The sequence below is a fragment of the Epinephelus lanceolatus genome, chromosome 5 (assembly GCF_041903045.1).
Source record: "Epinephelus lanceolatus isolate andai-2023 chromosome 5, ASM4190304v1, whole genome shotgun sequence".
NCBI lineage: Eukaryota > Metazoa > Chordata > Actinopteri > Perciformes > Serranidae > Epinephelus > Epinephelus lanceolatus.
The window spans coordinates 33,023,225-33,042,077 of record NC_135738.1 but is presented as its reverse complement, the minus strand read 5'-3'; the positions used below and the strand labels follow the sequence as shown (position 1 = coordinate 33,042,077).

At 42.8% G+C, this 18,853-nt stretch overlaps 1 protein-coding gene across 11 annotated transcripts in view; it reads right to left on the bottom strand.

The window, feature by feature from the left end:
* Positions 1–95: 95 nt before the first annotated feature.
* The window catches only part of fgd4a (FYVE, RhoGEF and PH domain containing 4a), a 68,249-nt gene continuing 49,491 nt past the window's right edge, over positions 96–18,853 (bottom strand). For 7 of the 11 annotated variants that reach the window (XM_033635256.2, XM_078168097.1, XM_033635257.2 and 4 more), the window contains 16 exons: positions 13,778–13,930; positions 12,925–13,141; positions 10,075–10,513; positions 6,743–6,832; positions 6,476–6,621; positions 6,211–6,367; positions 5,856–5,994; positions 5,708–5,766; positions 5,479–5,625; positions 4,933–5,105; positions 4,601–4,631; positions 4,424–4,504; positions 4,209–4,334; positions 3,221–3,358; positions 2,941–3,081; positions 96–2,839 (listed from right to left, as the gene is read on the bottom strand). In XM_033635256.2, the coding sequence (XP_033491147.2) occupies positions 2,570–2,839; positions 2,941–3,081; positions 3,221–3,358; positions 4,209–4,334; positions 4,424–4,504; positions 4,601–4,631; positions 4,933–5,105; positions 5,479–5,625; positions 5,708–5,766; positions 5,856–5,994; positions 6,211–6,367; positions 6,476–6,621; positions 6,743–6,832; positions 10,075–10,513; positions 12,925–13,141; positions 13,778–13,930 (2,507 nt within the window). In that variant the 3' untranslated portion in view covers positions 96–2,569. Of the gene's footprint in view, positions 2,840–2,940; positions 3,082–3,220; positions 3,359–4,208; positions 4,335–4,423; positions 4,505–4,600; positions 4,632–4,932; positions 5,106–5,478; positions 5,626–5,707; positions 5,767–5,855; positions 5,995–6,210; positions 6,368–6,475; positions 6,622–6,742; positions 6,833–10,074; positions 10,514–11,285; positions 11,324–12,322; positions 12,509–12,924; positions 13,142–13,777; positions 13,931–18,853 lie in introns of those variants that run through there. The other 4 variants (XM_078168096.1, XM_033635263.2, XM_078168099.1 and 1 more) reach the window with 4 other exon arrangements.

The following is an 18,853-nucleotide window of genomic DNA, read 5'->3' as shown; positions in this document are numbered from 1 at the left end:
GGTGTCAGACTGGTTTGAGTTTCTGTGACAACACATTGTAGTGCGAGTTGTTCAAGTAGCAATGTAACAGTAAAAACAAGCTAAAGCCACATAAGTCATATTTAATCTCTTTTTATTGTCCTTGAAGGTACACTTTATGACTGTAAAGTGCGTAGATTCTCAAACCTTTGGGGAGGGGAATCAGCGACATAAAAATCTGGATATACATTCAGATTTTACAGACAGGGAATTTTTGTGCTCTTGTTTTTTATTTGAATACTGAGGAGGGGGAAGAGTTCAGAGGGGTGAGACTCAGATGAGCACCAGCATCAAGCATGGAGGGGAACTTGGGAGCAAACACGCTCCGTCCTGCGCTGTGACCGGCCACTGTTGCTCCGACGAACCGAGGTGATGCATTGAATGAGTTAGTGGAAAAAAACATCTCAGAAAAAAACCAAGATCTACCTACTTGCGCTTCTTAGTTGACAGTCAGGGAACAAATTTGTGCTACTCATAACAGATCATGCTTGTCATACTCTATAAATTACTTTAAATAATAAAATTAATTACAGCATTAAAAACACATTTACATTTCTCGCACCAGCTTGCTATATCTGTGATTGTTCTGCATCTAAATAGAAAACCTGATGATCCCCCTTCATCTCTCCACATGAGTTAAGGTCCATGTCTGTCCTGTAGATAGATGAGCATTTACCATTCATGCTCACTTTTACACATGAATCATCCATATCAGATCACATGATTGCAGCGCAGCATTTAATACAAGCAGCACTGTGCGGGCCACAGGGTCAGGCAACGTATGACAACACATAGTGTGAGACCATGGAGATTTATGACCTTGTTATGTCGTTGCTGCAGAGGTAGTTCTGCTTTTAAAGGGGCACTACGCTGAACTTTCACACAGCGGTCAGTTTACTTGTAATCAGTATCAAAGTTCATTTACTCAAGTACAAATTCAAGGTACTTTTACTTCAGTATTTTAATCTCAAGCCACTTTCTACTTCTACTACACTCCACTACACCTCACAGGAAAATATACTCTTTCCTCTTTTTTATTTATTATTTTATAACTTCAGTTTAAGATTCTTGCACACAAACCACATGAAAATATACAAATGCAGCTGAAACGATTAGTGGATTAGTTGAATGACGGAAATACTTTAATAATAGTTAAACATAATGGTTCTAGCTTCCAGACTTGCTGCTTTTCCTTGTAATTATTTTGATTTATTAAATTGAATTCAATACTTAAATACAGGTTCCTGATTGTACTCACATACTTTTACTTAAGTAGCATTTCAATGCTACTTTTACAATGCAGGACTTTTACAAGTAACTGAGTATTTTTACGATGTAGTATGAGTACTCTTACTTGAGTAAAGGACCTAAATACTTCCTACACCACTGCTCGTCATGGAGAGTCCTACTCTAGCTGTGAAAACGGTTGTATAATGTCTTCAGTGACTCTGCAAGGAGCTTTTTGAAGTCTGAGAAAATGACACTGCTATGACATCATCAGGGTTATCTTGAGTTTGAGCTTGAGACTTCAAATCTGATGGAAAATGTAGGTATTTAACAGGCAGGGAAGGCCTAATGTAAATCACTACTGAGCTGCACTATAGGAATTGAGTGTACTTTATCACAATATGAATTGCCATACGATATAAAAACTCTAGGACAGTTGATTTCCTCTGTGGCCAGCTGCCTATCATACAGACTGATTTGCAAACAAACCATTTTTATTTGCAAATCAGTGCCTCTTCTGGACAGAAAACATACTATAGGACAGATGCAACATATTGCAAAGCAGACATATCAGCCAACATGCATCCAGAGTTTGATTAGACAGTTGATGAATTTTCACTGATGGGTGAGAGAGGAGATGAGACCATCATTATCCAACCACGTGATCACGTTCCCAGTTTTTGGATGTGTCTTCTTGTCGAGCAAAGAAAGGGCAAAATACTGTAAATACTTTATAGCATACTTAGATGTTTTCTATGTTATTAAAACAAAGTGTGGGATTGATTTCTGTACATAAAACACAATTCCTTTTTGAAAAGAAAAAAAAAACATTTATCCTGTACATGTACTCGGGGTTGAGTATCAGCACCAGCAGACTGAGTTTGGACCGTCCTTTTGCTTTTGATTCACATCCTGTACAAGGTGCTGTGTAAGTCTGTGGTGGTCCAGTGGCTCAGGAGGAGCTGACACAGATTAAAAAGTCTATGAAGACTGAGTCTGAGCTGTCCGTGATAGTGCCTGTGTGAGGGAAGTCGATCAGTCCTGAGGCCCCTCTGCTCTAGTGTTGATTGCACCAGACATGTCCTTTAGTAATCCAGCACAACTCTGACAGTGAATCAAAAGTTCTCGTGTGAGAAAATCCAGGAGGAAACAGGAGAGTGGCAAGGAAAGGCAGCTTATCCAGCACTGATTTATCCACTTTGTCTTTAAGATTCGAGGACAGCATGGAGAGTGTGCATTTGTAGTTTGTGCATGCAGTATACACCTGCACATCCTGTCTTTTTGGAGCAATCCAACAGCAGTTTGCTCGTGGTAAAACACGCCTTTATGAGCTATCGTTACCCGCCTCTTGTGTGTTGTTGTTGTCCATCATGTTGGCGTTGCCATCGTTGGTCTGAGGGCACTCTGGCATCTCTCCCAGCACTGCCACTCGAATGACTTTGAGCCAGCGCTGCTTAAGCTCTTCAGTTTCAGCAGCGAAATTGTGGATGGACTTGGACTGAGAGAGGCGGAAGCTGGCAGGGGGGTCTGTGGGCCGGGCACTGTCATCCACACAGTAGCCCAGGAGGGGGATAGTCGACTGGGCCTTCACATCCTGAGGAGAACAATCAGGGATAAAGAGAGCGTTAACCATTTGGATGGATTTGAAATTCACATAAGTATTCAAATCTTTGCTTCCTGTTCTTGCTGCTTTACCTGCGGAGCTCCGTAGAGATACAGCACCAGGCACTCTTTCTCTGGGATGACACACCACACCTTCTGCCAAGGTTTGTTCTTCTCACAGTACTGCAGGAAGCCACACATGATGCTGCTGCCGCTGAACTGAGCCGCCTCGATCTGCACAGGGAGGACGCCCACAAGTTAGCACAAGATCAATGAGACAAATCAGGAAATCTACAACAATTATCTCTCTATTTAGAGGATCCTTACGAGGATCCCTCATGTCTTTATACACGTATCAAAACATCCCCTTCACCTCCAGGATGCCCTTCTTCTTGCCCTCAGCTATCCTCTCTCCGGTCAGGATGGAGAAGCAGTCTCTGCAGACTTTGTTCAACTTGTTGCCGTCGTATTCGAGCGCCACCTTGTTTTCTGAACATTTATAGCACACCACCTGTAAAGAAGAAGAAAAGGAGATCTTCGTCACTCTCAGTTATCCTAATACACCAAACTTTTACTAAAGCTATCACTACTACTTTAAAATGAAGTATCTTTGAGCATCATTTAGGTCACTGGGACTATTCAGGAACTATTTTAAGACACAATTTTATTAAATTATGCAGAGAGTTGAGAGGGGAGGGATGATGTGTAACCAGGGTGTGTACAGATATAACCAAGTTAAATTTAAGACTTTTTAAGGCCTTTTTAATACCACCTTGTATGAAATTTAAGACCAAACCTGCAATGGAAACACAGATTATACATATATGTGTGTGTATGTGTGAAGCAAGTGTAAGTACAATTCGGTGAGTTTAAGTTTAAAGACCTGAAGACACCCTGGTAATAAATGTCCCATGCTGGACTCAAACAGGGGATGTGTCCATTACGGATTCAGCGTGTTGGAGCTCTGAAATATAGACATATTTTTGGAGGACAGTGGGACTGGGAGAGCTTTCAAGCTTCCTGACTGAAAGCTCTCATATTAACCATAATCATAATTCCTGTTATAATGTTTGACAGGGACACTTCTTGTATTATAACAACATACAAGTAAAACGTTGTACCAAAATCCAAAAGTTTGCATTAAAAAGTATGGAGTGTGGGTGTTACCATACTCATCATAATTAAAGTTCTTTGGTCAAATGTAATCAGAGTAGAAAAATATGAGTGTACTGTGCATCTTTTACTGATATTTATTAATATACAACTTAGTTACTCCAACACTGCTTACAGAGCTCTCTCTCTCTCTCATCTACTTACTATACATGCATTATGCATGGCATAACAGCACGGAGATTACTTACATAGCCGCAGGCTCTGCAGTGGTGTCTCCGCCGTGTCAGAGCGTTGAAAGGCTCTTTACACTTCATACACATCGTCACTTCGTTGTCGCGGATCCAGCGAGGAGCACGCTTCCCTAACTCTGCATTCTGCAGCAAAAATAAAAACAAACTCAGTGTGACGGCACAGGAAGGTGTCGACAGTTTAGCTGTGTGTTCGTCTTTGATTTCACACTGACCGACACTTGCTCCATTTCTTTCAGTGCGTTCTTGAAGGACTCGTTTTTCTGCTGGTAGATCTCGATGGTCTCCTGGAAAGCCTGAAGGATGGAAACAACATGTGAGACTTGTTCTTTACCTTTAAGGACATGTAATCAAATAAGAAAAATGAATTATTGTGATTGAACTGTGTGTACCTTAATCCAGCCTGCCTTGTCCTGCTCCGAGCTGAGGAGGAAACATAGAGCCAGAATGTACACATGAATGTTTGTATAGCCAGAACTGTCACTTCTAACACCAACATAGCAGTTTAGCTGTGGTCAAAGAGTATTTAGAGGTTTATAGGACTTAAATATGGAGCTTGGGTGTGCTAATTTAGGTGGTCTTCCACATGTATGTGAAATTATATTGTATAGGGTACAAATTACATACAATTATATACTGCAGTGTGGGAGAGGCTGGGCTGTTTCTGCACCTTTTTACAAGGTTTGCCAAAAGGACATTTTTTAATGACTTCTAAAAAATGTACCTGGCCTGTAGCTCCAGCATCCTCTCCTTCCCTGACACCTGGAAGGTATGAGGGTAGTCCTCGTTGGTGGTTTCCAGGACCTTCATGCCGTCGATGCCGATCCGGGTCCTCACCGTGTACTTTGCCCCTCCCAGACTGAACTTGGGCACGCAGTACAGCAGCATGTTGTTGAACTAGAAGAAAAAAGAAACACAAAAAAACTTTGTACTGAGTATCAGCGCTATTCCAGTTTAGTTTTCTGGCATTGTTTGCTTCCGAAGGGGGCAGTCCTGAACTCTGCAGGTAACCTGAATTACACAGATGGGACGCATTCAGCCTGAAGCTAATAAGAAACAGCCCGGACGTAATCACATCATCTGGCAATCTCGGTAATTGAGAGATTTGTTCATGTGCCCCCGATGTACTCTCACACAGAGGCGCTCCTGGCTCGGAATGTTTCACTTGTTTCAATTGACCTGTGCAGGCGAAGTCTCGCCTCAGCATGTTTCCCTGCAGCTTCCCCTCATTAGATAAGACGTTGTGTTTGTGCTCGACGGTTTCTCTCACCAGAAAGAGGTACCGCTCCATGGCTGACGTGTTCCTGGCCGCCAGCTTCAGGATGTGCCCCTCTTTGATGAACTCATTAGAGGGGTTAACAATGTCCTCCTCCTCGCCCAGCATCTCGTAAATCTCCATCAGTTTCTTTAGATTCTCCTAAATGGACGATGAGGCATTTGTTTTAGATGGATGTTAACGTGTCAGAGAGAGCGTAAAGAAAAGTGTTTCCTGTACTTACAGATTTTCGTATGGCACTGTTGGAGTGAGTAGCCGCTGTGGCGATAATTTCTAATGATTCTGGACACACACACAAAAAAATAAGTTACCTAAATATAGTGAAATATAAATGACTCCGTGGAGTGGGGAATTGAGGTATGTGGACTTACTCTCTGAATCTCGTCGGTCAGGATCGTCCTGAGGCAGCTTCTTCAAATAGTCTTTAAGCAGCATCTCATAGCGAGGGACTCTCTGCACGGGCTCCAACATGTGATGCTGGAGCGTCAGGCAGCCGCAGACCTCTTGACTCTGTCCAGAAACAATCAAAAAAATTGAATTGTTGTGCGTGAAATATGCTTATCCAACCCTTAACCTATTAGATACTGACGAAAACAACACAAGGGTGGTGCTTTCCACATGAGTTCAACACAAAGTTCAGCATGTCCTGTGCTCTGTCAGTAACTCAAACCTCTTATACATAAACAGAAGTGAATTTTTGCAGACTGGACTTTGGTTTCACAGTACCTGAATCTCCTGAATGATGGCCTTGAATTGTGGCGAACGATCGGTCCACTGTTTCAGCAGCTCCATGGCCTTGTCGAAATTCTTCACGTACTCTGCGTACATCTTGAGGAAGGGTGTGAGTTTCTGCAAAATGTCTCCGAGGCGAGGCGTGGACGTCCTGCAGGGGCGAGGAAACCATAATGTGGAGAGTATATGAGTTTGACCTCTTCAACAGCAGCTTCATCATGAAGGCAGCTACAGTTTAACACAGAATCATAAAGCTCACCATTCTCCCATGCGTTTCTCCAGGCTCGGAAGCAGAAACTGGCCGTGAAAGGTGTGGATGGAGGCGATGTTGGAGAAGATGTTTTTCACCACGTCCACAGGGAACGTTCCTTTATTTGCCTCCTCCATTAGCTTAGTACAGAATACCTGATAAGAGTAGTAAACAACACAGAAGTGGTGAGTTACAGATAATAGGGTTGTGTACTGTGCTCTTTGTGACATTGTCAGAAAAGCAGAAGTGAACCAGAGCTGTCGCAGAGTTCCTCACCTGGTCCAGCAGGTTAAGTCGTGCAACGTAGGCCCTCTCTGTGTGCAAGAGCTCGTTGGCGATCTTAAACAGCTTCTGTTCATTTGTCTCCTGAAAACAGAGGGTAGGTTAATGGGTGTCTTTATATGTGTGGTGATCTTAAGTAAAGTCTGATCATTGATGAATTAGTGAAGCGTGAAAGTGAATTTATTCTGCAGAGCTAGAAAGTCCACAGTCTGCATAATGACCGTTTCAGTCTAACACTCCTCTAATGATGAGTAAACGGTATTGTCACCTTAAAGGAAAGAGGGGCCTTGTAAGCTTTTCAACACAGTGACTGGCGTTTAACTGAGCTGACTGATAATAATGCAGAAGTGAGGGACAAAATGTCTGCAGCTGTTAATTTGCTTCAGCTCAGTATTCATTCCCACATCATTGTCATTTCCAAGTTCCTGTTCGGCCCTGCTCGCTGACCTCAATTTAAGACCATCCACACACGCATCACTCTTTTCAACCAGCCGTCAGACAGTGAATAGCTGAGAGACGTTGTATTTTCTGCACTTCAATAAGAAAACTGTAAATCGAGCACTCATTGTGCTGATTCTGGCTCGACGCCTCAGCGACTCGTCTGCTGTTTGAGTGCAGCCTTGTGTTAAATCCTGTTTCACTGCTGCTGCATGTGTTTGTCCTCAACACTGGGCCGATGGTGGGCCAGTCTGTGGTGTAACAGGAGCTCTCAGAACAGGAAATGAAAATATGGAAGAAGGGAAATGACACTAAATCCGACAAAGACACAACAATGTCCAACGGAGTTGTGTGTGAGAGGCCAAGTGGTGTGACAAACAACTGTGGCTTCAGAATGTACTCAACCTAACATCACACACGCCGACGTGCATACCGATATGATGAAATGTACGTTTTTGTTGCATACCAGGACGGGTTACCACCACAGTGACCATCGCAACAGAACATTTCAAACTATATATAAGCACAAGGCAGCAGATTTTTCCTCTAAATGAGAGCAATCAGCCGTACATTTCCACATAATTCACTTCACAAGAGTGTGACACACAGTGTTGCTTATTCTCTGGTTAGTTTGGAAGAAAATATTTTTCTCAAGGTGAAACACAGGGTAAGCTTTACAATGCATTGTTAAATATTAAACCACTGGTGTCCCTGATAGAGAAGCAGTGTGTAACTGGGGCCCCTCCTCATGTTTCAGATGTCTACGAGCCATTTAGCAGTTCCACCAAAGAGTGAAACTTCTAAAACAGTTTCGGTTTCATAACTGCTCAAGGCCAATTTATGTCACATAAAAATATTATTATATTTGTTTTCCCATGAATCATCTCACCACCCCACAGGTATATTTCGTGACCCTTTGAGATCCACTGCGCCAACCAGCCTAACTGTACAGTAGTGTAGATGTAGTTAAAATAAGCTCCATCTTGACCAGCTGCAGCAGTAAAATGCTACAGTATGTGCTAATGCAACAGTATTAATATTAGATAATGTTACATCTACACTGATGTATGACTCACGGGGTCATTTGTCTCCAGAGCGCATACTTTTCCTTTCCTGTTTCCACATCTTGGGAGGTATTACTGCATGATGTGAAAAAGTTGTGTAAAGCTTGTTGTGGCTCCCGATACTATTATTTCTAACTTCGATACAAAACCATTGTCAATACTGTGAGGAAAAATTGACATTGAAATCATGAAATTTAAATTTCTTATCGAAAGATTTGACGTCAACTGTTCCTTTTCTTGGTCACTGCTACTGAAAGTGAATTTTGAAACAGCTTCAAATATTCAGAATCGATATGTAGTGATACATTTATATTTTTGACAACACTAGCGTGAAGTCTGATAAATTACCTCAAGTGATGTCACTTGAGTCGGCAGCATTGGTTGAGGTTGAGGACTACAAATTTGAAAATAACAAAGTCTGGGGGAGGGGGAGTTTGGAAGAGGTGAGCTTAGCAGACTTCAGTAGCTCACCATCACTGCTTGAGGCTAACGGCTCGATGCTACATTAGCTGCTGCTAGCATCAAATACCTAAATCTCTGTCCAAACTGTCAACAGTCAAGTTGAATTGTGGGTAATGTAGGTGCCAAGTTTTGACACGGAAGAAGAACGGTTAGAGTAAAAGATATGACATCTCTGGTTCTGCTACATTGATTTCATAGTGTAGTATTTTTAAATGGTTCTTTAAATGGTTTGGGACAGCAGTAGCTTAGGAACCAGAGGGTCGCCGGTTTGAGTCCCGGTACAGACTAAGTACGGAGTGTGGACTGATAGTAGGAGAGGTGCCAGTTTGCCTCCTGCTTAGGTGCTCTTGAGTAAGGCACTGAACCCCCCAACTGCTCAGGGCGCCTGTTCAAGGCAGCCCGTTTGCTCTGACGTCTCTCCATTTAATGCATGTATACATCCTGTTTGTGCACGTGTGTATTTCCAGCCTGTGTGTGTGTGACAACAGAGCAAAAAATAGAATTTCCCCTCAGGGATAAATAAAGTATTTCTTCCTCTGGTACTTTTACCTCAGAAAAGAACATGAGTACTTGTTCCACCGATGCAAAAAGCACACCTAAAGTTCAATAACCTGGCTGATGGAAGTTTTTAAAAAGTTGTTTCGAACCAACCAACACAAAGAAAACTGATACGGCAAGTTAATTCAAGATAATCCCAAACAGCACAGACCAATGATCTAATTAGAAATCCAATTACCCAATTACTGGGACAAAGCCACTGAAACTTAATCAAACTCCTTGACTGGTTAGTAGATTTGACTGGGGAACGTGCAATGCCTCAAAGAATCAAGTTCATTAGAGAAGTTGTCAGAGCTCCCTCTCAAGTCATCAACACCAGTAAACATGTGTGTTGTTTCCACTACGACTGATGTCACTGCTCATCGCTCTTCCTCTCTCGTACCATTGAGACTTTTGTTCTCAGCACTGAGAGAACAGAGATTGATCTGAACCTGAGATATGTATTATCTGTGGACAACAGCGGGCACCGCGGGCTCCCGGGGGGGGGGGGGGGGGGTCACTGAGGCATGAACTCAGCTGCTGAACAGTTGGACATCTGTTCGGCCTTCGTAGGAAATAACTCCTCTGAGACACACACACACTCTCTCTTGTAACTCGACCCTTACAATGCTAGAATAACCCGGGTTAAATTAGTTCAGAAGGTTTAATCATGCTGAAAGCCCCAAACAAAAATAAATGCTCATGGTTTGTCTATCAGAGACAACACTCTCACACAACACACTCTCTGTCATGGCTGTAATTATGTAACATAAAGGATGTAAACACACAGATCACTTGGGTGCAAGGGCAGCAGAGTAGACGTACCTTCTGGTCGGTGCTCCCTTCTTCATTCCCATGCTCACTTTCTATTTTAGTCCCACTGTCCTCGTTCTCAGTGTGGCTTTCTGTCTCAGTCCTGTCTGTGTGTGGAGGTGACTGATCATCACTCTGTTCTGTGCTCTCGCACCCCATATCTCCGTTCACCAGCCCGGCAGTCTCTATCCTCACACTTTCATTGCTCCTCTCCTGTTTGTCCTCCTTGTCCTTGTCCTTGTCCTTGTCCTTGTCCTGCTCCATCTGAGCTACCACCCCGTTGGCCGCCGGTTTGTGGGCATCCTGCGGCAACGTTGGCGTGGAGGAGTGGTTCTCCTGAGTCCCGCCGGTCTCTGTCTGCCTCTGGTAGGCGCGGTGAGCTGGGCTGCAGTTGGACGACTTGCTGATCTGTTTGAGCGGCGAGCCGTCTCTCTTGGTCTCTGTGCCGCTGCTGGAGGAACAGAGGAAAAGGCAAAGGAGGAAGTTGGTCAAGAGCACAAAAAAGAGTCAACTAACCCCCCCCCTAAAAAAAAGGAAGGAGAGGAAAAGGGAAAAGAGGAAAGATCACAGGAGCGTGTTCAGTGGCTGCTTGAGCCTGCACGTTGATCAGGGAGTGTGGGACGCGGCGGTAAGCAGAGAGCTTTTGCACTTGTGTATGAGAGTTAAAAATAAAACTGTGGAGATGCACAAACTTCCTTCTGTCTTACGAGGCTGCTGAGAGCTGGTGTGCTGCAGAGGAAGTGTGTGTGTGTGTGTGTGTGTGTGTGTGTGTGTGTGTGTGTGTGTGTGTGTGAAGAGCAAAGACAGAATGGAGGTACAGTAATGAGGAGGACAGGAGGAGGGGGGGGGGGCTACAACACTACTCCCCAGAGGTAGATGCTGTCCTACTTCCAAGGAGAACCCACATTATATATTACACTGAAACATCTTCACTTGAACCTGAATGAAATTGAAAAAGCAGTTTGCTCGAGATAATTTAAAACACAGCGCAGGAATGGAAGCTACATTAACATGAAAAACACACAATGTCACCATTCATCTGCTCTACATCCTGTACCGGCAGTCGGTCCAGCTGTTTCCCTGTCTTACAGCAAGCAGCTACTGTATCTCAGCTTCGTGATGCTGATTCACTCGTGTAAAACTGGCCACAAATCAGATCTAAAAAACTGCTCGCACCATTTCTAGCACAAAAGACACAAGATACACTATAAATGCGATCTAACCTTTCCTGGTGTAAAAAGCACATCAGCCGAGCAGGTGATTTTCTCGCCTCTTGTGCTGAATGTCACTGTCCGGTTGAAACAGGAAGTATGTATAAATAGAGGAACACCAAGAGGCTGGTGAAACACTCCACAGATGAATCACTTCTGGGCTGTCGGCCACCTGAGCGCGTTTAAATGTAAAACAATATCACCCATATACGCTCTCAGAGGAAGACTGCGTGATATCACTGAGAAATATTGTTCAAAACTGTTTTCAGAAAACACACACACCTCTTCATTGTATGTGTGTGTGAAGGTGAACACAAGCAGTTCCTCTTTGCACATAAATAGCACAGTAAGTGTTTTAAAACGGGCTGAACTCGGCAAAGAATTAAGAGCAGCTTCACTTGCCATGTGGCAGTTCTTTAAGGTGCCTTTAAGGCAGCCAAGTGCCATGTGAACCAGATTAGTATATTAGTAGGCTAATTCTGTTCTCGGAAGCTGCGGGCCTTTCTCTCCTTTCTGTTCCAAGGCCACTAGGGGGCTAATCCCCACAGCCCCGCAGAGTCTGAATGAAAAAGATAGACCCGATTGCTCTGATTAACCTCACATCAGCGCTGGAAAATGCGATGAGAGGTGTGGAGAAAGCTGGGGATTCTGCTCGGATTTTGTAATTCTGTTTTTCAGGGATCCGGAGCCAGAATGTGAGGCGACATACTCAACATACTGAGTGAGATTTTAGTGGGCACGCTGAATATTTTTGGGCTCTACTGTATGAGCAGCTGGGACAAGGGCACCATTGTTGCCCTTCTGACTGCTTTCAATAGGCCTCTCTTGCACAGACAACTGCAGCTACAGTCAAAACTTACATGGCAATAAAACAAGATGTGATGCACAGAAAAGGAAACATTAGTAAGCCTTGTAGATCCGCCTCACTTATTCCTACATCATCCTGAATAAAATCAGCTGGTAAGGGTTTGTACAAAAGCACCATGTAACCACGAGGCAACAAGATCAAAGTAGAGACATTAAAGTTAAGATAGCTGAAGAGATCCTACCTCATTCTCCTGGGCTTCATCTCACAACTCTCCCACATCTGAATGAGGAGCTGTGTTTCCCCTTGCCTGTACAAATCTCTCTTCATCCCCTTTGCTAACGCTTGGCTCCTGAAGCGCGGGCTAATCTCGGCTTGTTCTGTCTACGGCTCTGTCAATGAGTCAGGCTGAGGACTTTAATCGAGGGACTTCTGCTTTTCATCCCTGAAATAACCGGCGTAGGAAACGTTAGGAAAGACAAAGTTTTCCGTCACTGTGATTACGCCAGCCTGAATGAGGACGTTTTATTACAAAAGCTATTAAGTGACGTGGATGGAGTGATTCAGCCGGAACCTGTCTATCATAGTAAAAAAAAATAACTACATTTAAAAAATGATATTCCAGGCTGTGTGATGTTTTGAATCAGCAAAACTTCTCAAGCGTGAGAAATACAGAAGAGCCACTTTCACTGAATAATATTACATATCTGAAATGAGCAATGCCTTACATAAATCCTCCAGTTCCCACTCAACTTTCCTCTGTGAAAGGAAAACACACACACACACACACACACACAAAAACACACACACACACACACACACACCAGCAGAGTAAAGAGCTCCTACCTGTTCTCCTCAAAGCGGCTGATGAGGTCTGAGACTTTGGAGTGTTTCTCCCTGACTTTCTCCCGGTTCATAGCCCCTCTTCCCCCTGCTCTCCCACCTCCTCCTCCTCCTCCTTCTCCTTCCTCCATGCCCTGCTTTAGTGGTGGTTTCTGCAAGCGGCCCAGCGGGGACGTGAGCTCTGTCACCGGGCTCTGGAGGTGCGGTGGCTTTGGAGGCACTGCAGAGGAAGACAGAGGAAAAGTTAGAGCATCAGAGACTATCTTTGATGCTGGTATATACAGTCTTGTATTTTTCTCATTACGGGATGTGTTGCTGCAATACCCATTTTTACCTAAAGGGGGCGGCATAAGCTACCCCAACTGACACCACACACATGGCACTGAGCTGTATTTAACATCCCAAATGTTACAAACAAGTCACTCAGCTCAGTGTGGAGTAACTCAGCAGTTTTGTTAGTGTGATGTGATAGGAATTGATTTTCATTCCAGCAGGAGCAGAAAGAACGCAGCTGTTTTATCTGTGTACAATGATTTACTCATCTCAAATAAAAGAGGAACGAGGCCCAGGGTTCACCAATCCCAGACCAACTTATATAACTCTATTCCTGTTTTCACTGTCTCCCTGTGGTGGCCTGAGCATGTGTGTCATGCAGTCATACAGTATACTGTAAATCCACAGGCACGGATTTACCGACTGATGGCATCAAAGCGGGAGGAAGGTCACAGTGGACGTAACAATCAGTGTGTCATTTCTCTCTCACTTCACATCTGAATCATTGACCGATACCATTGTGTCCACCGACCCCCCCACTCTGTGGTGTTTGGCTTGATTGTTGTGAGCTGCCGTTATGTACCTTGTGGTTTAGACTGCAGCCGCGGCCTGCTGCCAAAGCTTCTTCCATTGACCCCTCCCCTGCTCTTGTCAGATGTCCCGCCGCCCGCCCGACTCAGACACTCCTGCACGCTAGGTGAGTTGCTGCGTTTGCTCGCCGGGCTACTGCCTAGAGCTAGAGTACAAAGAGAGAGAGAGAGAGAGAAAGCATGTCCATTAGGAACTTCTCGTTAACAGTAAATGAAATGAGAGTGATAAAATAGAGAATGAAACAAAAACATAATGTGGCTTCATATAAATGTTGAAAACTTTTATTTTCCCACTTTAGACAGAGGACAGTATCGAGGTGGAGGGAAATAAGGGGCGAGAGGTGGTGAAAGACAAAGTACAGACCACCTGTAGGACTCAAACCAGAACCACCTGGACACCCAACAACACTCATTTTGAAACACTCCTTCCCCACCAGAGAGGTGACGTTCCACATCCCCAGAGCCAGTCTAGATCTTTTCAATTGACACAAAAATGACGCCACATGGAAACATTGTTGTTTCTGAATATTTGACCCCCAGTAAGTGAGATTATAGTTGTAAAGAAAATGTTGTAAACACTGGATATCAAGTGGTTAAATCTGTTAAACAAAAGCAGACAGAAGCGTCTGACTCACAGGATGTTGACTGTGCATATAACACCCTATTCGCATGGGACTAGTATTACCTGGGGACCTGGGTGATTTAGAAATTACACTCCCATGTCTGTATTGCGTGTGGCACATTCACACGGGATAAGCAAAGTCTGTATTTTACTCGAATTTACTGACATTATCCCCCGAGAATGATGTGCACAGTCATTAACTTCGCTCTGCACAACACAGAAGGACTACACACACCACCATAAGCAGTGCTGCACAGTGTTAATCTAATTTTTTCTTTGAAATGTGGGTTAAACAGTCACACTATCCACGTCATCAGCTTTTTAAACTTTGCTCCCCTGATTGTTTCAAGCTTGCTTTTTCTGTTAATATGTCTCCATGCTGTGTAGTGAGATGAGCCTCTGCCACCCAAATGCTGTCAAAAATTTTCATTTAAAATTTCCAATGCAGCCTCCATAATTCTGGACCGGGAGAGAGACAGAATCGAGGGGCAGAGAAGACAGAAGACAGCCAATTTACAACCTGTGTGTTTGTCAAAATATGGTTGGTAGTTTGCCGTGGAATTTTTACTTGACAAATTACTGACATGGCAGATTCCTACGGGATTAAGATCACAGACGACCTCCTCAATTTAAACAAATTATCAGTGGTTTCCAGGTAACCCTAGTCCTGAGGGAATAGGGTTTAATAAAGCCTTCCATTGGCTGCCTATGTTAGACAGACTTCTCCTCCCTTTCTACTTTCTGTGTGTTACCGTTTTCAAAATCCCTGTTGCTATTCTATTTATGCCCAGGTTTACCTCCACCTTAACAAGTTTCATCCCAAAACTACTTTGCAAGAGCACAGTCGCTGCGTCCTGGGCTTAGTCCCACCCAAGATGATTCTGATTGGTTTAAATGAATACAAACAACCCAGAGTGTTTTTTTTCCTTTGATGCAGAATTACATTGGGTTCAGCCAGACCTTTCTCCAGTGCTGGCACAGCACTAGTGTTGAGAGGTCTGACCATGTGAGACTGGAGGCATCCTGATAAATACTGAGCTACACTTCAGAATTTTACTATAAATTCTGCAAATCATTATCAGAAACTTTCACAGATGTGTTCTGCCTTATTCAAATTCACATCAGCTCAAAAATATCTTGCAGCCCTGAGGGATCACTGTGGTTTTACAAAAACAAACTAAGTATGTCTCACACACTGAGAGATAATTCCTCCCGTATCTCATCAGTACTGACAATGACAGAGTGTATTCATGTACAGGGCATATTGTATATATTCACTGCTGCAAATACATTTAATGGCTGCAGGCTAGATATTAAAGAGTGTCAGACAGTTCAGTTGATTATCTAGCTAATGATCCGGTTGATGATCGGCCCCGGCGAGGCTTTTACCCAACCAGCTGGCCACAGATGGTACAGCGTCAGTGTTTAGATAGAACAGACAGACTGATTTAATGGAGCGACAGACACAGACTGGCAGTGTTTACAGTAGCCTAAATACACCTCTCTCTGACCTCACACACACACACACACACACACACACATGCACGTGAAACACGTGCACTTATGTAAATGTCCATATATGGCCAGTAGGCGCTCTCATTATTTTACAAGCTATTAGTCCATTAGTTTCCATTTAAGGTGGTCACTTAAATGTGTGCGTGTGATTTAACAAATGGCACTGATGTATGGGTTGGATGCAGAAATCAATGGAGCTTTGCACTTGGTTAACTTGTGTGGATAAACATTGTGTGAAGTGGAATTGGTGTAGATTGGAGCTTAAAGGAAACACAATTACACTTTCACCTAAAACAAAACTTCCATCTACTTGTATTTTCTGTTTTTACTCATAAAAGTCTACAGTGCACAGACGGAAAAGTGTGGTCCTCCTCTGTTTGGCACTCAGTGATGCTAACATGGAAAGAGACATTTTCCATCCCTGTAATATAAATCATTAATTAGAGGTCTTAATTCCTTGATAGACTTGGTTTCATGTCCAAAAATAGATCAAACTAAAAGCATCTGCACTTTTAGAAGAACATGTTATCAATTTAGATCTTTCAGAATATTTTCTTCCACCCTGCTTAATATAGATCAAGGTTATATGATCTGAAACAACTTGTCAATTATTGATTAATCTAGATGATTAATTTGGGACAGTTTTAATAATCCATTAACTGTTTAAAGATATAACATGTAACTTTTCTGCATTAAAATGTCTATAAATGACTAAACCAATGTTGCTGTTGCCTGTCAGTGGTGTCATATCCTCTTTGCCTATGCATCAGGGTTTTAGTTGTCATTATTGTACTTTTTATCCGGTTCTAAGCCACATTTTTACAATACACTTTTTGATCTTTGTTCTTTTCACCTATATCTTTTAACCAGATTGAGGTCATCAGACCTCTGGATCTTAAGTCACAAGAGAAACAAGCTGAGCCCCTGGCGTGCCAAACACCACTGGAAAAACACTGATTTTTAAATTGAAACTGCTTTATTAAGTATTTTTACCACTTTTAATCAACTGCTCTATTTGTTTTTTAACGGAAGAGACCTCTGCAGGTAGTTCGACTCACAGTAAAAACCTTTTTAACATCTGGACCTCAAGTTATCAGAGAAAAAAGTTGAGCACAAATTAGCAGGAGTTGGACTAGCAGCCCCTTAGGGATGAGATGAACAGCATTGGAGAAACACTGAATTTTAACATGAAACTGCTTTATCCAGTGTTTTTACCAGTTTTAATCACCTGGTCCCTTTGTTTTGGAGAGGAGGAGACCTCTGCAGATAATTCGGCTCACAGTAAAAACCTCATTAACATCTGGATCTTAAGTTATCAGAGAAAATTTGAGAACAAATTAGCAGGAGCTGGGCTAGCAGCCCCTCAGGGATGAGGCAAACGGCATCGCAGAAACACTGAATTTTAACATGAAACTGCTTTATCCAGTATTTTTACCAGTTTTAATCACCTTGTCCATTTGTTACGGAGAGGAGGATACCTCTGCGGATAATTCAGCTCCTGAGAAAAACTTACTAAACGATGAACACTGAATAAATCCTATGGAATCTTCGTCTAACTTGATAGGAAATTTGTGGTTTTAGATTTTTGACTGTTGGATGACTATTCAAAAATGTCAACTTGGGCTTTAGGGAATTTTAACAGACATTTTTCAATATTTTCTTACATTTTATGGGTGAAATAATTAGTTAGTTAATAAAAAAAATAAATGGTGGATTAATTGATAAAGAAGAAAATAGGTAGTTACAGCCTTGCGGTGTATAAACAGCTGGTATCAGTTTTGAAAACCAAATGCGCTATATATGTAGTCCACCCTTCCAGATGCAGTTTGTTTACTGACATTTTTGCTACTACTTGCCAAAACGGTGCTTGAGGCCCTACAGTGATTTTTATCTTACCAATCTTGAAACAGAAAGAGAAAAAAATACCACAGAATCACATAGTCACAGTTTCTATTTTTACAGCCTGACCGTAATTAAAGACAACAGCCCTAGAAACTGTCTGACTGGAAACGGTCCCACGCTGCGTTTGGGCGAGCAGACTTTCTAAACACGGCTTCAAAATTACCAATCAATTCTGATGGTGGCCTCTGGAATTTCTCTTAATTACGTGCTTGGCTTCCCATCGTGGCCACATTAAGAGACCGTAAGAAAACATCGAACAACAAGCTATGCACCATATTATATACATATATGGCTAAAAATGAAGTCTCCGCCTGCACATTATACTCCACACATACAGCATTTACCCTGAATATTGCAGGGGGTCCACTCTCCACAGCCTGCCTCTGTCTCCTGGGGTTGTTATTAACTGTGTCAAACACCAGCCACTCAGCTTTAAATCACCTCTGTGCTGCTGGATGCTTTCACTAGTACCCCAGAGAGCTGTGCAGGTACCTTAAGTGTTAACGTTCAAAATAAGAAACGAGAGATGGAAATAGAGATAAAAGTAGATGTTTCTGGAAATGCAAAAATACTTAGCTTCGACTTGTGTGCCAATTCTTTTGTCAAATGCGCAGAAAATTGTTCAGAGTTAGGATCAGATCAGCTATTATCTCTTATTATAGCTCTTATCTGAATCATTAGGGCAGTGAAACACAGCCAGTTCTCTAACAGTAAAAAAATAGGATCAACTCTACTTCCTTTCTCAGAAACTGAATGCTGCTCGGCAGGAACTGCTGCTCCTGGTAACACACTCTCATTCTGGCATCTTCTTATTAAAGCTGTCTTGGCACAAGTGACAGACCGCCATGTACAGTAAATTAGTAGCAGCCAGCCACCACCCTGCAGAAACACTTTGATTCTCTTCCTCCATCTGTGTGACGGGTAAGGAGCCCTTTTGTCTGAGACTTGTTTGTGTAAGTGACAGAAACAAAAAGGGGAAGTTCTGCCGGACATAAACAGATTTAGGTGAGTTTTATAACACCAAAGAATT